The sequence below is a fragment of the Ambystoma mexicanum genome, chromosome 8, assembly GCF_040938575.1.
Source record: "Ambystoma mexicanum isolate Mex_15411 chromosome 8, UKY_AmexF1_1, whole genome shotgun sequence".
Taxonomy (NCBI): domain Eukaryota; kingdom Metazoa; phylum Chordata; class Amphibia; order Caudata; family Ambystomatidae; genus Ambystoma; species Ambystoma mexicanum.
Window position 1 is genome coordinate 1,678,786,524 of NC_090929.1, and position 15,627 is coordinate 1,678,802,150.

Here is a 15,627-nt window from a genome sequence, read left to right on the forward strand (position 1 = left end):
AGCAATTTAATTTTAAAACTGAAAACTTCAGGTCACTTTTGTGCTCTAGTACAGTCAATAGACAAGGCTCCCTTAGCTCCAGCCCTGGAGATCATCCTCAGATTTTGGAACCGCACAATGTGAAGTGGCATTATGAGCCCAGAAGTGCCAGAGGGGTAGGCGGGAGGGTCGCATGTGAATCTATGAAAGATACCAATGCTGGAGAACAGGAGTTACATCTAAGTAACTTATTCCTTCTCCAGAATTGGATCTTTCATAGATTCACATGCAGTATGAATACATCACAAAGCAGGATCACATACCCATATGGAGGAGGCAAGCTCCTTATAAAAACTCACCATATGGGCACTGACCTTATGCAAACAGGTTACGTAGTACTGCCTGGCCGACTCTGGACTCTGCCGGGGAATACGGTTGATGCAGTAAAACATTGTAAAGGTGTGCACAAATCTCCAGGTTGCAGCCCTGCAGATGTCCAACAGGGGAACCCCAGGGGGGAATGGCATCGCAGAGGCAACGGCCCTTGTAGAATGAGACCTGGGTTTACCAGGGAGAGGCCTGCCAGCCTGCTGATGCCAGAAGGAAATGCAGGAGGAAATCCACCTGTCAATTGATGACTTGGAGAGTGTGTTACACGCACTGGCGGGACTAAACGTCACAAAGAGCTGAGAGGTAATCCTGAACGGCTTAGTGTGGGAGACATAACATTTCAATGCATGCCCAGAGAATGCAAAGATCATGCTGCAGGTGAAACAGGAGAGCCAAAGAAGATGGGTAGCACAATTGGCTCATTGAGGTGGAACGCAATAGGTACCCTTCGGCATAAAGGATGGGTTAGGTCGCAACACTACCTTGGACTTGGGGAAACAGAGGTAGGGTGCGTATCTCGGCCACATGCCGAGCATAGTGATGGCGACCAGGAAAGTAGCCTTCAAGGATCGGAGCTTGAGCTGAACCCGATGCATAGGTTCAAAAGGAGGTTTCAGGAGTAGCGAAAGAACATCATTGAGCTCGGAGATTGTTGCAGGCTGCCTGGTTGGTGGAAAAGAATGGAAAAGGCTGTTGATGAACTCCTTCAAAACGGCCGGACCATAGCGAAGGTGCAGTAGAGGAGTGGGTGTATCTAGAAAATTTGCGTTCACCTTGATGGAAAAGTGCACTAGGCCCAACTGGGCCAATGACCGCAGCTATGGCAAGGTGTCCTTCGACTGCACAGCAACAGTTTCCACACTAACAGAACAGCGTGGAGGAAGCGTGTGCTGAATCTGCTGCCAAAGGTCACGCATCTCATGTCGTTGGTGGCGAAAAGGTAGATTTCCGAAGCACCTCAATGACGGAAAATCCAGCAGAGTTGAGACTCCTGGAGTTCCCATTCATGACAGGTGCGGAGTTCCCTGCTGAGGGAATCTGCCATTGAGTTTCTAAATACCCGGTACGTGGAAAGGAATGAGAAACATTTGCCACTACAGTGCCCATAACCACAGCGTCTGCATCTTCACAGACAAAGAGGCCCCTGCATCGGCCCTGCTTCCATATATAAAACATTGCGGTGATGCCGTCTGTGACGATCCCGACCACACGACCGCTGATTTGAGGGAGGAAGGACTTGATGGCCCAGAAGACAGAGGGTCCAGAAGACCGTGCGCAGCTCCAGGAGATTGATATGGAGAAGCTTCTCCATGTCTGTCCATAGATCTGTGGCATGCATATCCCCTGTATGCATCCCCCCAGCCTTCTGGGGACGGGTCTGTGGTGACAGACTTGGTTTGGGGGAAGGGGGGGGTAGGTGAAACAGCACCTTGCACTATGTGTGGTTGGAAGGGCCAACAGCGAAGCGCCTCCGAGAAATTCTGAATCAGCAATATCTTGTCCTCCCAGGAACCCGATACTTGATGTCAGTGTGCATCAATTAATTCCTGGATAAGTTGCATGCGAAGCCTTCGGTTATGGAGAAGAAGAAGAATGCACATCGACATCATCCCTAGTAGGTAGGACTGAGGTCATCGCCAGCCGGAAGAGCAGTATAACCTTGACAAGGCAGAATCGAACTCAGTCTTAAAGTTAATGAAAGATTGTGTGTCCAGTTGGGCCCCCAAATAGAGAGCCCAGTGAGATGGGGCCAGACAGGATTTGTGAAAGTTGACAAGAAAATCATAGTGACTGGAGAGATTAGATATTCTGCGTGGTATACTGGTTTGCCATGGAGAAGGAGGCCGCCGCACCAGCCAGTCATTGAGGTATGGATAGACTGTGTGACTGAGCGATGAAGGTGAGCCACCAATGGGGCCAGGCGTTTGGTGAAGACCCTTGGGCAAATCAGAGTTCAAAAGGCAGTGTTTGAACTGGTAATGGCAACCTGCCACTGTGTAGCACAGATAGCGGCTGGGTTTGTGATGAATAGGGATGTGAAAGTAGACATACTCTAGATCCAAGCATGCCAGAAAATCCCATTCCTGCAGTTGGGAAAATACCTGTTTATGGTTAACTGTCCATTGATCTGCATCTGGGCCTTAAGGAACTTGTCGAGGACCAGAAGATCTAGGCTGGGCCTCCAACCTCCCGACTTGTTTTCTACTAGAAAGTACTTGGAGTACATGCCTTGTCTTCGCTGTTTTGCTGGGTCTCTTGATGGAAACTTTTGAACCTCCTCCTCCAACTTCTTGCAACGGAGGAATGGTGGGTGGTAGCTTGACGAACTCCAGTGAGTTAACCTCATGAATGAGGGAGAACACTCATGCATCTATGGTGTCGGATTTCTGCGTATTGACTAATTGAGGCAGCCTTCCTCCCACTGGGGTATGAAAGTGGGGCAGCTGGATACGAGACGGGTCAGGTTTGCGTGTGCTGCTGGCTCCTGGTGTGTGAGGAACCACGGCAGCGCTGGTTGACTACAAGCTCGGGACTTGTTCTTGTACGTGTCTGACACAGAGTAGGATGGGACCTGTACAATGGTGAGTGTTAGGATGGCCGATAAACTAACTGTCCTGGTGAAACAGTAAATCACTGATCAAAAGGACTGGCACATCTGCTGTTGTGTGCTGAGCGAACAAGTAGTTTGTGTCGACTGTGATGGTCTGCAAGGTCTCATCAACTTTTTTTCCAAAGAGGTCCACTCCATTAAAAGGCATGTCCACCACCTTTGCCTGGAATTGTGGCTGAAAGTTGCTGCTTTGAGCCAGCCCTGGCCAAGCAGAACCACGCCACTCCTAAGCCGTCGGAAACCAGTGTCTGCGATGTCCACTGTAAGGAAGGCATGCCATCAACAGTAAGATATACAAAGAGTGTGGGAAAAAGTGTTACGAAAAAGAAAAAAGTGTTCACAAAATATGTCAGGATTTTTAGGCTGTGTGCCTCCCTTCCCCATGTTTTCAGCAAGGGACAAGGCGGTTCACTGGAGCGTAGCACAGTCTCTGGGTTCTTTAGCACAGGGATACAGTTTAATCATTAGCATCAGGACCTTCTGTGCTCAAGTGTCTGCTTCTCAAAGTCTCTTCATTCAGAGGGTCTGATGCGACCAAATAAACAAGTTATTTTCCTATTTAGGATTTCACAAGCATTTACTTTAGGTGATACATCATTCATCCCAGATCCCCTCAGCCGGGGTCAGATCCTGTTAGCACTATGTTCGTCACTTTGGATCCCCCTCAGCCGGGCGCTGACCCATTTCAATTTTACATCAATTATCGAAGACTTTCGAATGTGCACAGGGTTTGGCTTGACCCGTTGCAGGACCACTTTGATTTCACAATTCCTCTCCTTTTAACATTCGTCACCTTTCAGTTGGATAGCTAACAGAGACCTTCGAATGAGCACCCACTTGGTGCCAGACCACTTGGTATCGTATTTTAGCTTCAAAGTTCATTCACTCATCTGCTATTTATATTTGTGTCACTTGCCGCATATGCTTCATACACTGTTCTCTTCAATCTTCTTTAAACAATGTTTACGCTTGCAACCTTGGTTTCCAAAGAGTCCGCTCTGGCATTAGTCTCCCCAACCCACCAGCTCTGCAGACTTCACTTGTGCCGCTTTGTTGTAGGAACCAAGGACAGTACCACATCGGCAAACTATTCTCCCCGCCTTGACTATCGACGTAGGAGAGCCTCAGATACCTCTGACACACAATGCAGGATTCTTCAGCTTTTATTCCAGGTCTCACATTTCCATTTCTCTAAGGCACATGAAAGTTACAGTCTTTCGGTGAAAAGGTCAAGGGCACTGCCCTCCTTGCAATCCTCTTTGGTCTTGCTGTTTTTCGCCTTCGATTAAACTGCCATCTTAGAACTACTGCTTCCTTGTGTGCTTTGCCTTGCTCAACAGTGTGCTTTTGTGTTCCCCCTTTTATCCGTGTTGGGAAGTGTAATGGAAGTTAGGTGTGTGTTTAATGGTCAGCAACTGCCGGACCATTGTATTAGGACACATCAGGTATACACTCGGCTGTTAGTCCATTTACTCTCACAGTAAGTTGTCTTTGAAAAGTGTTTGTGTAGGAAAAGGGGCGGTTGAGTTCCTAAGTATCCTACCTAGTAGGATGGGGTAAAGGTGTTATCGGGAAGGGGATAGCACGTTTCGCCATCTGGTGTCCCACTTCCACTCCCCAAAGACCCCTCATCCAATTGAGCCCCCGCACTTGTCCACCCCCAGGAACTGGTTCCAAAAGCGATGGAAGTGTCCTGGCCACCTGGATGGCAGATCCCTCTGGGAGTAGCAGGTGAGGCACCTTCAGGTTTCTCACACTGCCGAGATGGAGCTTGCATGATCTGAAGCCTTCCCCTTCCCGAAGAAGGGCAAAGCCTCATCCTCATCTTCAGGGAGTTCCTGGTCGTATCGGAACAGAATGGCCATTGTGTTAGCTGCCTTGATAGTAGCGGCAGCTGTTGTGATGGCCCGCTTTCCAAAGGCATTAAAATACTTGCCTTCCCTTGTCTGCACGAACACAGGAAGCAGCAGTAGGGTTGGAGGAACGTTCACGGGCTGACACAGATACCAGTCATAGGTAGGTTGTGTCCTGAGACATTTTGGTGCAGAGTCCAGTAACCTATACTTCTTAACAAACCTTGCTTTCTTTGGCGGTGCAGAGGACTGGTTGGTCATGGTCAACAGACCGTCATCCCATATATCTTGCAGTAAGGGTATAGGCACAATAGACTTGCTGGGCTGCTCTCGCTGCTGGTAGAGCAGGCTTTCCTCCTTTTGCTCCTCTGGGAAGAAGCCGCACATTTTCGTTGCCCTGGACATTAGGGCGTGGAAGGATCCAATCTCATCTGGAATGGAATCTCGGGGAGGCACATCTGATTCCATATCCCCCAGGATGAGGTCCTCCATCAGTGCCCGTGGTGTGTACGGAGGCATTATCTGAAACGTCACCATCGAATTCCATGTGCATAAAGGTTTGCACTGGGACATCTGGGTGGAGGTCTGGGGGGCCGAGGTGGAGTACTGGGGCCTGGTTGTGGTGTGGGTGGCTGCGGCATGGATGGGATCAGAAAACCTGAGCTGAAGCTCAGTCACCAGGGAATGTAACGCGGTGAGAATGTCTAAGCGGACGTCTCTCGGAACCAGGACTGTGGGAATAGCCGGTGGAGCAGGAGCAACTGCCGTCGATGGGGGCATAGCCAATTTGGGGCTGGAGAGCTGCACCTCCATCTCTACCTCTTCGTCAGAAAAGACTCCCACAGTGCTTTCCAGTTCTGAATCAGGCTGAAGGATGTCTTGCGGTAGGATAGCTGATTAAAGTATTGTAGCCGGAGTGACCACTGGAGACAATGGAAAAGGACGTAAAGGCCTGGGTAAGGCTGCCGGGGCAGATGGTTGAGCCAACTAAGGTGTTGCTGCCATAACTGAAGGAGACGTGGACGGACATCGAAAATATGAAGGCCGGCATTTTACAGCCACTCGCCGACAGGGTTGTGGTTAGAGGGGGTCATGGTGCACAGTTTGTTGCCACCCGTAGATGGTGCCATCAAAGGGGTCATAGTTGACGTAGATGATTTGGACAACGATTAGTGTAGTCATTGAAGGACCGAGCTGCCCTGAGCAGTCCCAGACGTCGACAATAACAGTTTCTTAGACAAAGACACCAAGGTTGCAGAGTCTTCCATGGGCTGTGTCCTCTAAGACTTCTTACTCCTAGGCGCCTCTTCATGCGACCTTGACCTCTTCCCGGAGGGGGTGAGCTGGGCTGGTCTTCTCTGCCTGAACACGGCATGATTGCGTATTGAGGCTGAGGCTCCACTAACTTGTCATCGAGCAGTGTCACTAACCTGTGGTGGCAGTCTCAGAATCTTATTTGAAAATGATTGGCAGATGAAACACCCTTGTACGTCGTGTGTCGGGTGCAAGCAGTAGCAGTTCTCGTGGAGGTCCTGCACATAGACATTTTTCAGGCAACAACAGGCCTAGGCCTTCAAAAGGATGTTTCTTGTGGCTTCTGCCATGTTGGATGCAGGCCTCACAGCCAAAGATGAGAATCCGCTTTACGTGGTGCCGGTCACCGGACAGAAGCAAACCCCAGATGTCGCTGTAGTTAAGGATTCCGAAAACGTGTCCGAATGAAGAAAAGAAAAAATTCATTGAACATTTTGAAAAATAAGTAAGAGAGATGACTACAACGCAACATGCAGTAAAAGAACTGAAGATGGCCTCTAGGGGTGGCACTAAGGGAGCCTTGTCTATTGGATGCGTGCAGAATGATCAAAAATGACTGTACTAGAGCACCACAATGACTGAGGTGTTCAGTTTTTCAATTAAAATGCTCTTTGTTACCAAGGATTACCAGCCGAAGGGCTGGGAATATACCTGCACCAGAGCTGCACTGTCACCAAACCAGAGAACTGCAGCATCTCTCAGCTCCAGAAGTTCTTCTCTTTGGCACAGCAGCAGCTCACACCAGCCCTTCTTTCTTGAAGAGACACTACCTTGTCATATCTGCACAGCCATAACACAGGACCAGCAGCCACTGACCCTTAAGCTTGCCCGGACCAGCGTGGTGACGGCCAACAGCTAGAAAATGTCAGATATACTAAACAAAAGGTTCCGGTCAGGATGCCAAGTGATGACACGGACACATAGGTGGCATGTTGAAACAATCAGCTCTATTTAAGCTTTAATAAGAAAAGGAAAATCCTACCTATTCCCATCTCTAAGAGGGGGTTCCCTGCCTCAAAGTAAGTGCTACGAGTCGTTTCTGGAAGTCCAAAATCATAAAGGTTCAATGTCCTGTGTGTACAAACCTTACTCTGTCCCTTACATCGAATTCATTTGTAAACTAACAGACATGGGGGAAGGGGGGTCCAGAAGAAGGATTCCCTTTGTCAGACGTCTTGGAGGGGGTTGGTTCTCCTTAGCCTGCGTGAATGACTCCCTATAGCAGGCAGACACCTTTCTCTCTGGAGGTACTCAATGTCCCAGAATGCACAGTTCACTGTTCTAACTAATGCTTTACAAAACAAAGTTTCCAGTGCCAAGTGGAATGTGGCTCCTCCCCTGGTCTTTCGTGGGATCTCCAAGGTACAACGCAAAGTTCTCAAAACCAGAGGGTATGTCTCCCTTCCCCTGGCCTTTCTCAGGCTCTCAAAAGGGTGCAACACAAGATTCTCAGTCCCAGGGGAAATGTCTCCCTTCCCCTGGCCTTTAGGGTGCAACACAAGATTCTCAGTCCCAGGGGAAATGTCTCCCTTCCCCTGGCCTTTCTCAGGCTCTCATGAGGGTGTAACACGAGGTTCTCAGTGCCAGGGGAAATGTCTCCCTTCCCCTGGTTTCTTGGACTTTCTTTGCACTCCTCTTAAGGCTAGGAGGGGATGTCTCCCTTGCCCCGACATTCGCCGGATTTCTTAATACAGCTCACAACGCCAGGACTCTTACCATAGTTCTCAATGCCTGGGGAATGACTGCCTTCCCAATTGTAAAGTCTTTCGTATGTCCTAGATCTCCTTTTTTCTCTCCTCCTGCTTGGACCAACTTAATTCACTTCCCTGCCAATTATGGTCCTTAGGAAATTGCTCTGTAGTTTCCCTTCTCTTGGGAGTGGGTACCAGGCCCCTCTACTTTATGTTTGGGTACTTGGAGCCCTCTTCTCCCAGGTACCACCATAAGGAAGATGACTTGTGTTGCTCTCACATGGTGGCAGGTCCCAGACCATGCATTGCCTTTGGGCTACTTGGGGCCGTTTCCTCCCAAGTAAGGAAGATGACTTGCGTTTTAGTTTGGTGGGTCCCAGACCCTTCAGTTTCTCTTGTTGCAGAACAGACCTGGTTCACGTGCCTGCCAGGTACTGCGACTATGAAGATGCTGACTGCACCTTCTTAGTTTCCCACCAGCCAGCCAGCCCAAGTGCTCCCCCTACCTCTGGGGAGCCTTGCAGCAGGTTCTGGTCTGCCCAGAAACACGGTAGTCTCAATCTTTCTCTGGGCAGTGCCGTCTTCCCTTCACGTGCTTCAGGAACACTGGGAGCCACTCTCTGCCAGCTTGTCTTCTATTTATTTATTTATTTCATTGCTCTGGTCCACCTCCACGTCGTCTCAGTGGATCTCAATAGTATATCTTTCAACGCATCCCTATTTTTACTCATCTCAGTATTTCAACCCTTAACCTCCCTTGGGTCGTTTGTGCTCTTCATAGTCCCAGTATTTTCTAGGGAAATGATAGGGGACGGAGGGCGGTGGGGAGGGGGACTATAATTCCTGACCCTATTGGGGAAGGGGTTGTTGTTAAGGTTGGAGGAAGGGGGTCTATGGCAGACGATTGGTGGGGACACTGCGTTCTCTTTTGATAGTCGTCCCTGGCCCCAGGGGGGTGATCCCTCCCCAGGTCATCCACCCGCTGAGTACCACCCACAGGGGGCTTGGGGGGTGGGGGGTACTATTGGTTAGCAACCTCAACTCCCTGGCCTCATGAGAAAGGTAGTCCACTGTTTTAAAAGCCAAATCATATCTTTACTATTGGTCCCTATACCTACGATTATGAATGCTTAGCATCAGGACCAGTATCCTGCTAAGCCAATAAGAAGCCAGTCCTCCTTTTCAATGTACTACTAGAGAAAGTGCAGGTTGCTTAAACCTACACAAGTCCTAGGGAGCACTTGTGATGAATACAGTCCATCTTGGTACACTTTCACATCACTGAGCCGCCACCCCCCCCCCCCCCCGCCAGCCCCAACAGGCAGGGTCAAGCCCATTTTACCTACTTATAAGCTGCAGCAAAATCTTCACACAACTTTACTACAGTTTTGTGTAGTCACATCAGGATATATAGCTGGTGTCAATAAATAGCTTCTCGGTTCTTTTAACAGGACAGCACATATGGCAATACATGGGGGGGGGGGGGCAACTCTCCAAGCTACAGCAAGTATGTACTGCCTGAAGGTGGGCTGCAGATGCACTGTGAGACGGAGTGTATGAAAGTTGGCAGGGTAATAAAGAGAATCCCTTCGCAAGATGTGTTCCTAAACGCGACTTCAAACTTCAACCAGCTACACTGAATATTAATAAGGCAAAAAGCCTTGGCATTCAAAACAAAAACACACTGCCAGAGCATCTCTGACAGAGAGGAAGTCAGGGAGGGAGACTTCCGTTTCCACAGAGCTGCTGATAAGCGGGATGGGGAAAGGGCGAGAGCGACTGCAGCAGGAGGATTAGAGCCTCCATCAGGACTGGGCGGCTGAACACTTGAACAGTCTGAGTGAAGGGCAAAATGGCTGCCTAGCTAGTGATGAGCAGGCAGGGCTAACCCCCAAAGAGGTCTCTGTAACTCGGGTTCTGCTGCTGGTCTGAAAGGGGAGAAGGTCCAGGGAATGGGACGCCCACCCCTCAAGGAACGTGCTTTTTCTACTAGAAGAGGCTCCCTTGCTGAAGGGGGCTTAGTGTTCCAAAAAAAGAGCCATTATTCATGAGGAATAATAAACCGCCAGGATGCAAAGGGAACTAAAGCCGCCAGTGCGGGGTTTGCTTTAATAAAAAATGAAATGCAACTGAGAAGGGATGTGTCCGGCACCAGTGGAATTGTGCACGCGCAAGCAAACACACGCACACACATAGTGAAGCAAAGTTAAAGAAAATGACGTGGTGAGTGGAAGCGCGGGTGGCCATGTTCCATGCCCTAATATAATAAGTCATTTATATTGCGCCTGTACACAAGTGTTTCTAGGCAACACGACAAAGGTGGGAGGAGAGTGGGAAGACAAGACAAACGATCTCACTAGGCCTTGTGTTATTCAGATCATGCAAGTGCGACAACGAGAAGGGGAAGTGTGAACGGGCAGCTTGACGCTGAGTAAGTGCAGCACGGCATTAGGGAAGTGCTAGGAGGCAGTGGGGCTGTAGGGGTTACAGCTTACAGCCCTTAAGTGCATGGAAAGCCAGGGGGCAGTGCAATGAAGACTGGTCTAGGAGGAGCGGGTACTCAGTGAGACTCTGAGGGTACCAGGCAGGCAACCAGTCATTGCAGCAGACAGGTAAGTTAGTATAGGGAAGTGAGAGAGAGAAGGCAGGATGCGAAAAGGAAGGTCCTGAGCCGCTTCTGGAACTTGAGGTGGTCCGGCTCAAGTCTGAGAGGGGCCGGGAGGCCATTCCCCTGGGAGGCACCTGCAGAGGAGAGAGCTCTACCCCCTACAGAAGCGTCGGGCACTCCGAGTTGCAGGTAGCAGAGTGAAGGGCTTTAGAAGGAAGGTATTTCGGCTGAGAGTTGGATGTAGTTCGGGCCCGGGCCACGGCGAGCCTTGGGGGCGATGCATAGCCTATGCACATAGGTAGTGAACATGGCCGTATTTGTACAGACGCTGCTGTGGTTTAGAGTACAATGCACACGAGAGCCGCACGCTGTTTGGAGAGTGACAGAGTGCGGTCTGGAAATACCAGTGGGGTTCACTCGGTGTGGGCCCATTGCAGGGGAGACACGTGCACCCTAGGGTCCTACTGGCCTCCCCTGCTCTGGGAATTCCACCACCTATCATTTGTTGTAAGTTACCTGTTTTTTGTAATAGCCTGTGCCAGGCACTGTAACTAAGTTTCGAGTCTACTTGTATTGTTGCACCCAGCTGCCCAAGGGCTTGGAGCGCATTATCAAATAAACAAACACACCTCATAGTTTAAACTCAAAGTTAAATACATTCACAAAAAACTAAACACGACTCTCCGGACTTCATTCCTAGAAAAGGAAATGCCCTTAACACGATCCAGATAAAAAGGTAAAACAATTCTCCTGGAAGAGCTGAAAATTAAGCAAAAACAAATATCCCGATTTTAGGTCCACACACTTTCTGTAATACTCCCATTTCCCACTAGATGGCAGAACATTCAAACATATGACAAATGTTTGATACTGGAAAGAAAATGCGTCCGCGATATTTCATTACTGGCAGAAATAATCCTGCCATGGTCAGACGCGACTGGGCAGTGCCCGAACCCTACCAGACTTGGGGCGTTCCCGACTCATTCCTGGAGGAGCCTCCAGCTGCGACAGGCTTATTCTTGCAGCTCTGGGCCCCCAGCACCCCCCGCCCCTTAGAAGCTCACCGTCCTTGGGGTCTTTCGCCGCCTCGCCCTTTCCCAGAAACTTCAACATCCGCTTCAGGACTTTCTTGTGGGACTTCGTGGGTTGAAAGTGTAAACTCGAACATCTGCAGAAAATAAATGAAGGCTTTTATAAACCGGATTAAGGGCAAAATGCACACAATTATTTACACATTAACTTCACGATTTTAGATGTACCATGCAGTGACAGCATTGGGACTGGGTAAGGCATAGTAAGTGTGCGGTCATATTACTTCTGTGAAATTATTCGTTTTTTGGCCCACACTCCTTCGTTGTGAAATTCGTTCATCTTCGAAGAGAACATTCCACACCTTTTAAGTGCTTACAATGCAGGCCCTCTTAACCTGCGAGGACAGTTTAGATGCAGCGTTGTTGTGATAAATATCTCCATGTCATTATAATAGCACACTTGCGAGCCCCCTGGACGCCTTCACACGCTCCCCTGTACAGTTGGCACCCGAGCACCGACTGGACAGCACGGATTGCGCGCATGATGGCGGGTTCTGCAAGGTTGAAGAACCAGGTTAATCAGTTATTTGACACGCCCCACCCCATGCCCCCATTGCGAGGCCCCTCCAGGCGAGAGACTCAGCAGCCAGCCCAGGGCTAGCCTACTAGCGTGGGCCCCGTTTGTGAGGGCGCAGAAGCCCGCGGATGACCAGAGAAGGGCGCAGCAGCTCATGGCGAGTGGAGGTCTAACACTCTGGCGTTTAGGATTGGGAGAGGCTTAGAAGAGGCCGGCTGCCCCACCTTATGCGTGAAGGTAACCGAGAAGAACCGGGAGCCACTTCTGCTTGAGGGGCGCGAACAGCGACGGATTGCATTTTCCACACTGTAAACACTCCCATAGTGCGTTCGCTCTGTGTGCAAAGGATCCTAACAAAAGCAACCGCAGAAGAGTCCAAGTGGAGGCGGGACGTGTCACCACTCACCGGGAGGGGATGTCTTTAGAGCCCATATTTCCAGGTGAAAAGGGACAGAATGCAGATGAACCACATTGATCGCTTTTGCTTTCAGGAATTGCAAAGATTGTAGGCCAGTGATGATGTCCCACGGTCCTTCCACTCCACGAGGCCTCCCTCTCTGGGCAAACCGTCTATTGGTGGTCTTATGGCAAGGACGAGTGGGGCAGGTGGCTCCCTGGTCATAAGCAATGTTCTCAACAGAGAATGCCAAGGCTGCAAGTCTTCTTGGGAGGCGAGGAGTAGGGTGCTGCCTCTCCTTGCCGTCGGCGGTGGTGGCGTATGAAGGGCTCTCACCCGGAGGATCTACCAAGTGGCCCAAGAAGTGAACACAGGAAGGGGAGTCAAAGACTGGCGAGGAAGTCCAATACGCGCAGGGTAAATGAACTCCACTTGATGCAAAGGGTGACTTGTGGATTCTGACCGCATCATTTTCTGGCGATGCTCCCGGCCGTAGTTACTGAATTCCACTTAGGCCGGTGTTGCACTAGATGCCATGTACTGGACCTCGGACACCTCTCTGCAGACACAGAATATACAGAGCACTACATCTTGCGAAGGCGGCAATTCTGAAAATCTTCAATCAGCCACCGGGCCAGTCCAGAGTCTTCCTCTCAGAATGTGCTGACTGGGTCTCTTCTCTTCTATCCTCTCCTCCTCTTTCCAACTCCTCCTTCTGGGGGATCTTAGCATCCATCTTGACTCTCCCAACTCTTTAGGACCTTTCCGCAACCTATGTGATTCCCTTTCTCCCTCTCCATTCCACCCTCTGGTCCAGCGCACACTGCTGGCCACACTTAAGATGCTCTCATCTCCACAGACATCCCACTCTCTATTCCTATCACTACCTCACTCTCATGGACTGATCATTCTCTTCTCTTCCCACTGGACACCCTCTTCTCCTTTAGCACTGGCACACCCTACACCATCTCCCGCCTTCAAGGTCATCCAACCTATGAAAAAGTATCAGCGGCTGCCTTTGCCTCATCCTACACTCTTGACATTTTTGCCCCTGTCACGAGGGTCCGACTGAACCCTGCCAAAGTGCAACTCTTGGTACGACTCTGATCTGGCTGCCCTTCAACATGAGTGCAGAGCAGCAGAACGGAAATGGGGATCTTCAGGTGCACCCCCTGACAAACTGGCCTGCCGCCTTCTGCAAAGGCAATATAGACTCTGCATCCGCTCCAAGAAAAGAGTCTACATCCAAGCCTGCATCTCTGCAGCGTCTAACACGGCCGAACTCTTCCAAGTCTGCAAGGAACTGGCCAACCCTACTGCAGCCGCATCCTCCACTAACACCTACCCAGGCCCTTTGCTCGGCCCTGGCCACACACTTCTCTCTCTTCTGCTCCCTACCCTGCAGCAACATCTCTTGCCCCCCCCCCCTCGGCCGCCCCCCACACCTCCCCCTCTACTCTCCTCCCTCTCCCCCGTCACACATGATGTCTCTAGACAAGTCCGGTCTATGAAAGCCTCCTCCAAACAGGTGAACCTCTGCCCTGCCAAAACCATCAAGGAAAATATTGACTCCTTGGCCAAACTCTACAACCTCATTCACCTCATTCGCCAATGGAGTTCTCCCCTCTCAAGCACTCTCTTGTGCACCCTCAGCTCAAAAATCCCTCTGCAGACCCATCCATTCTGGCAAACTATCGTCCGATCTCCATCAGCCCTTTCCTGAGAAAACACCTGGAGAAGCTGGCTGGCAATTTACCCTCCATACTGAATCTGTTGGTTTTCTCCATCATCAGTCTGGCTTTAGAGCATCCAGAGGCACGGAAACTGCTCTTCAGAACACTCGTAAAGCCCTCTCTCAAATTTTGACTGCACTCTCCCTCTGGCCTCATTCTTCTCGACCTCTCTTCTGCTTTCGATACAGTGAACCACAACATTCTGATCACCCATCTGATACTCTGGGCATCACAGATCTGGCCCTGGTGTGGCTGGTTCCTTTCTCTCCGTTCGCTCCTCCCAGGTGGAACTCGGGCCCTTTCTCTCCTCTACCAAGATCTCCACTCTTGGTGTCCCCCAAGGATCTAACCTTTGCCCCTGGTTCTTAAATACCTCCATGGCCCCTTCGGCCCACAGGAGGTTTACTTTTACCTCTAACTTTCAGTGTTATGCGGATCACACGCAGCCCTCCTTCAGGCTACCCTTGGCCTCCTCCTCGCTCATCCCTGAATGTCTATCCGCAATTCAGACTTGGTGTGCTGCTAACGATCTATACCGGAATGCCAGTAAGAGATCGTCCTCATTGGGACCCCTGCTCCTGCTTTCCCACGTTGTGACAGGCCTGCCTCCCTTGGCCCTGAGCCCTCACCTACCAATGAGGCAAAAAATCTTGGAGTCATCTTTGACTCCACTCGCTCCTTCTCTTCTCATATCTCTGACATCTCCAAAAAGTCCAACTACCAACTGCACCTCTTCAGAGGTATTCTACCTTTTCTCACTTTTCCCCAGTGGCTCATCACCTCGAGAGCCCTGCTTCTCTCTATGCTGGACTATACAACAGCCTCTTTCTCAATCTTCCTACTTCTACTCTCCGTCCGCTACAACTCATTCAGAACAGAACCGCAAGACTTATCCTTGGCCTCAAGCGCTGGGACCACACCTCTACGGAGCTCAAATTCCTTCACTGGCTCCCCGTGGCTGCAAGGATCAAGTTCAAGACCCTCTGCATCATCCACAAGGCTTTCAGGGTCCGGGGCCCGCACCATCTACAACGCTCTTTTCCTAAATACTCTCTCTCTCTAGAGCCCTCCGTTCGTCCACCTCTAACTCTCTGCGGGTGGGCCGCTTTCATAGACAGAGAATTGGGGGGTAGATCCTTATCCTCTGCAGGGGTTTCCCTCTGGAAAAGCCTCCCTGCCCCTCTCTGTCTTGAGCCGCAGCATCTTAAGTTCCAGAAACTTCTCAAGACCCTCCTTTTCTCTTCCTCCTCTCACCCCTGCTAACCTCCTTTCTTTTTGCTCCACCCTCCTCCTCCCCAACTCTGTTCAGTTTTGCCGACTGGTTCACCTCCAGAGCCTACAGGTCCCAGGCTCCCGCCAGTCTTTTGCACTTGCCTCCGGGCCGCTGCACTTTGTTCAACATAACTGCACTTTCGTACTAAGCAAGGAACTAACGTATCATTT

At 50.4% G+C, this 15,627-nt stretch overlaps 1 protein-coding gene across 8 annotated transcripts in view; it reads right to left on the reverse strand.

The window, feature by feature from the left end:
* Positions 1-15,627, reverse strand: part of ATE1 (arginyltransferase 1) — a 781,290-nt gene that overhangs the window by 699,903 nt on the left and 65,760 nt on the right. For all 8 annotated transcript variants that reach the window (XM_069611961.1, XM_069611962.1, XM_069611960.1 and 5 more), the window contains exon 4: positions 11,511-11,614. In XM_069611961.1, the coding sequence (XP_069468062.1) occupies positions 11,511-11,614 (104 nt within the window). The remainder of the gene's footprint in view (positions 1-11,510; positions 11,615-15,627) is intronic.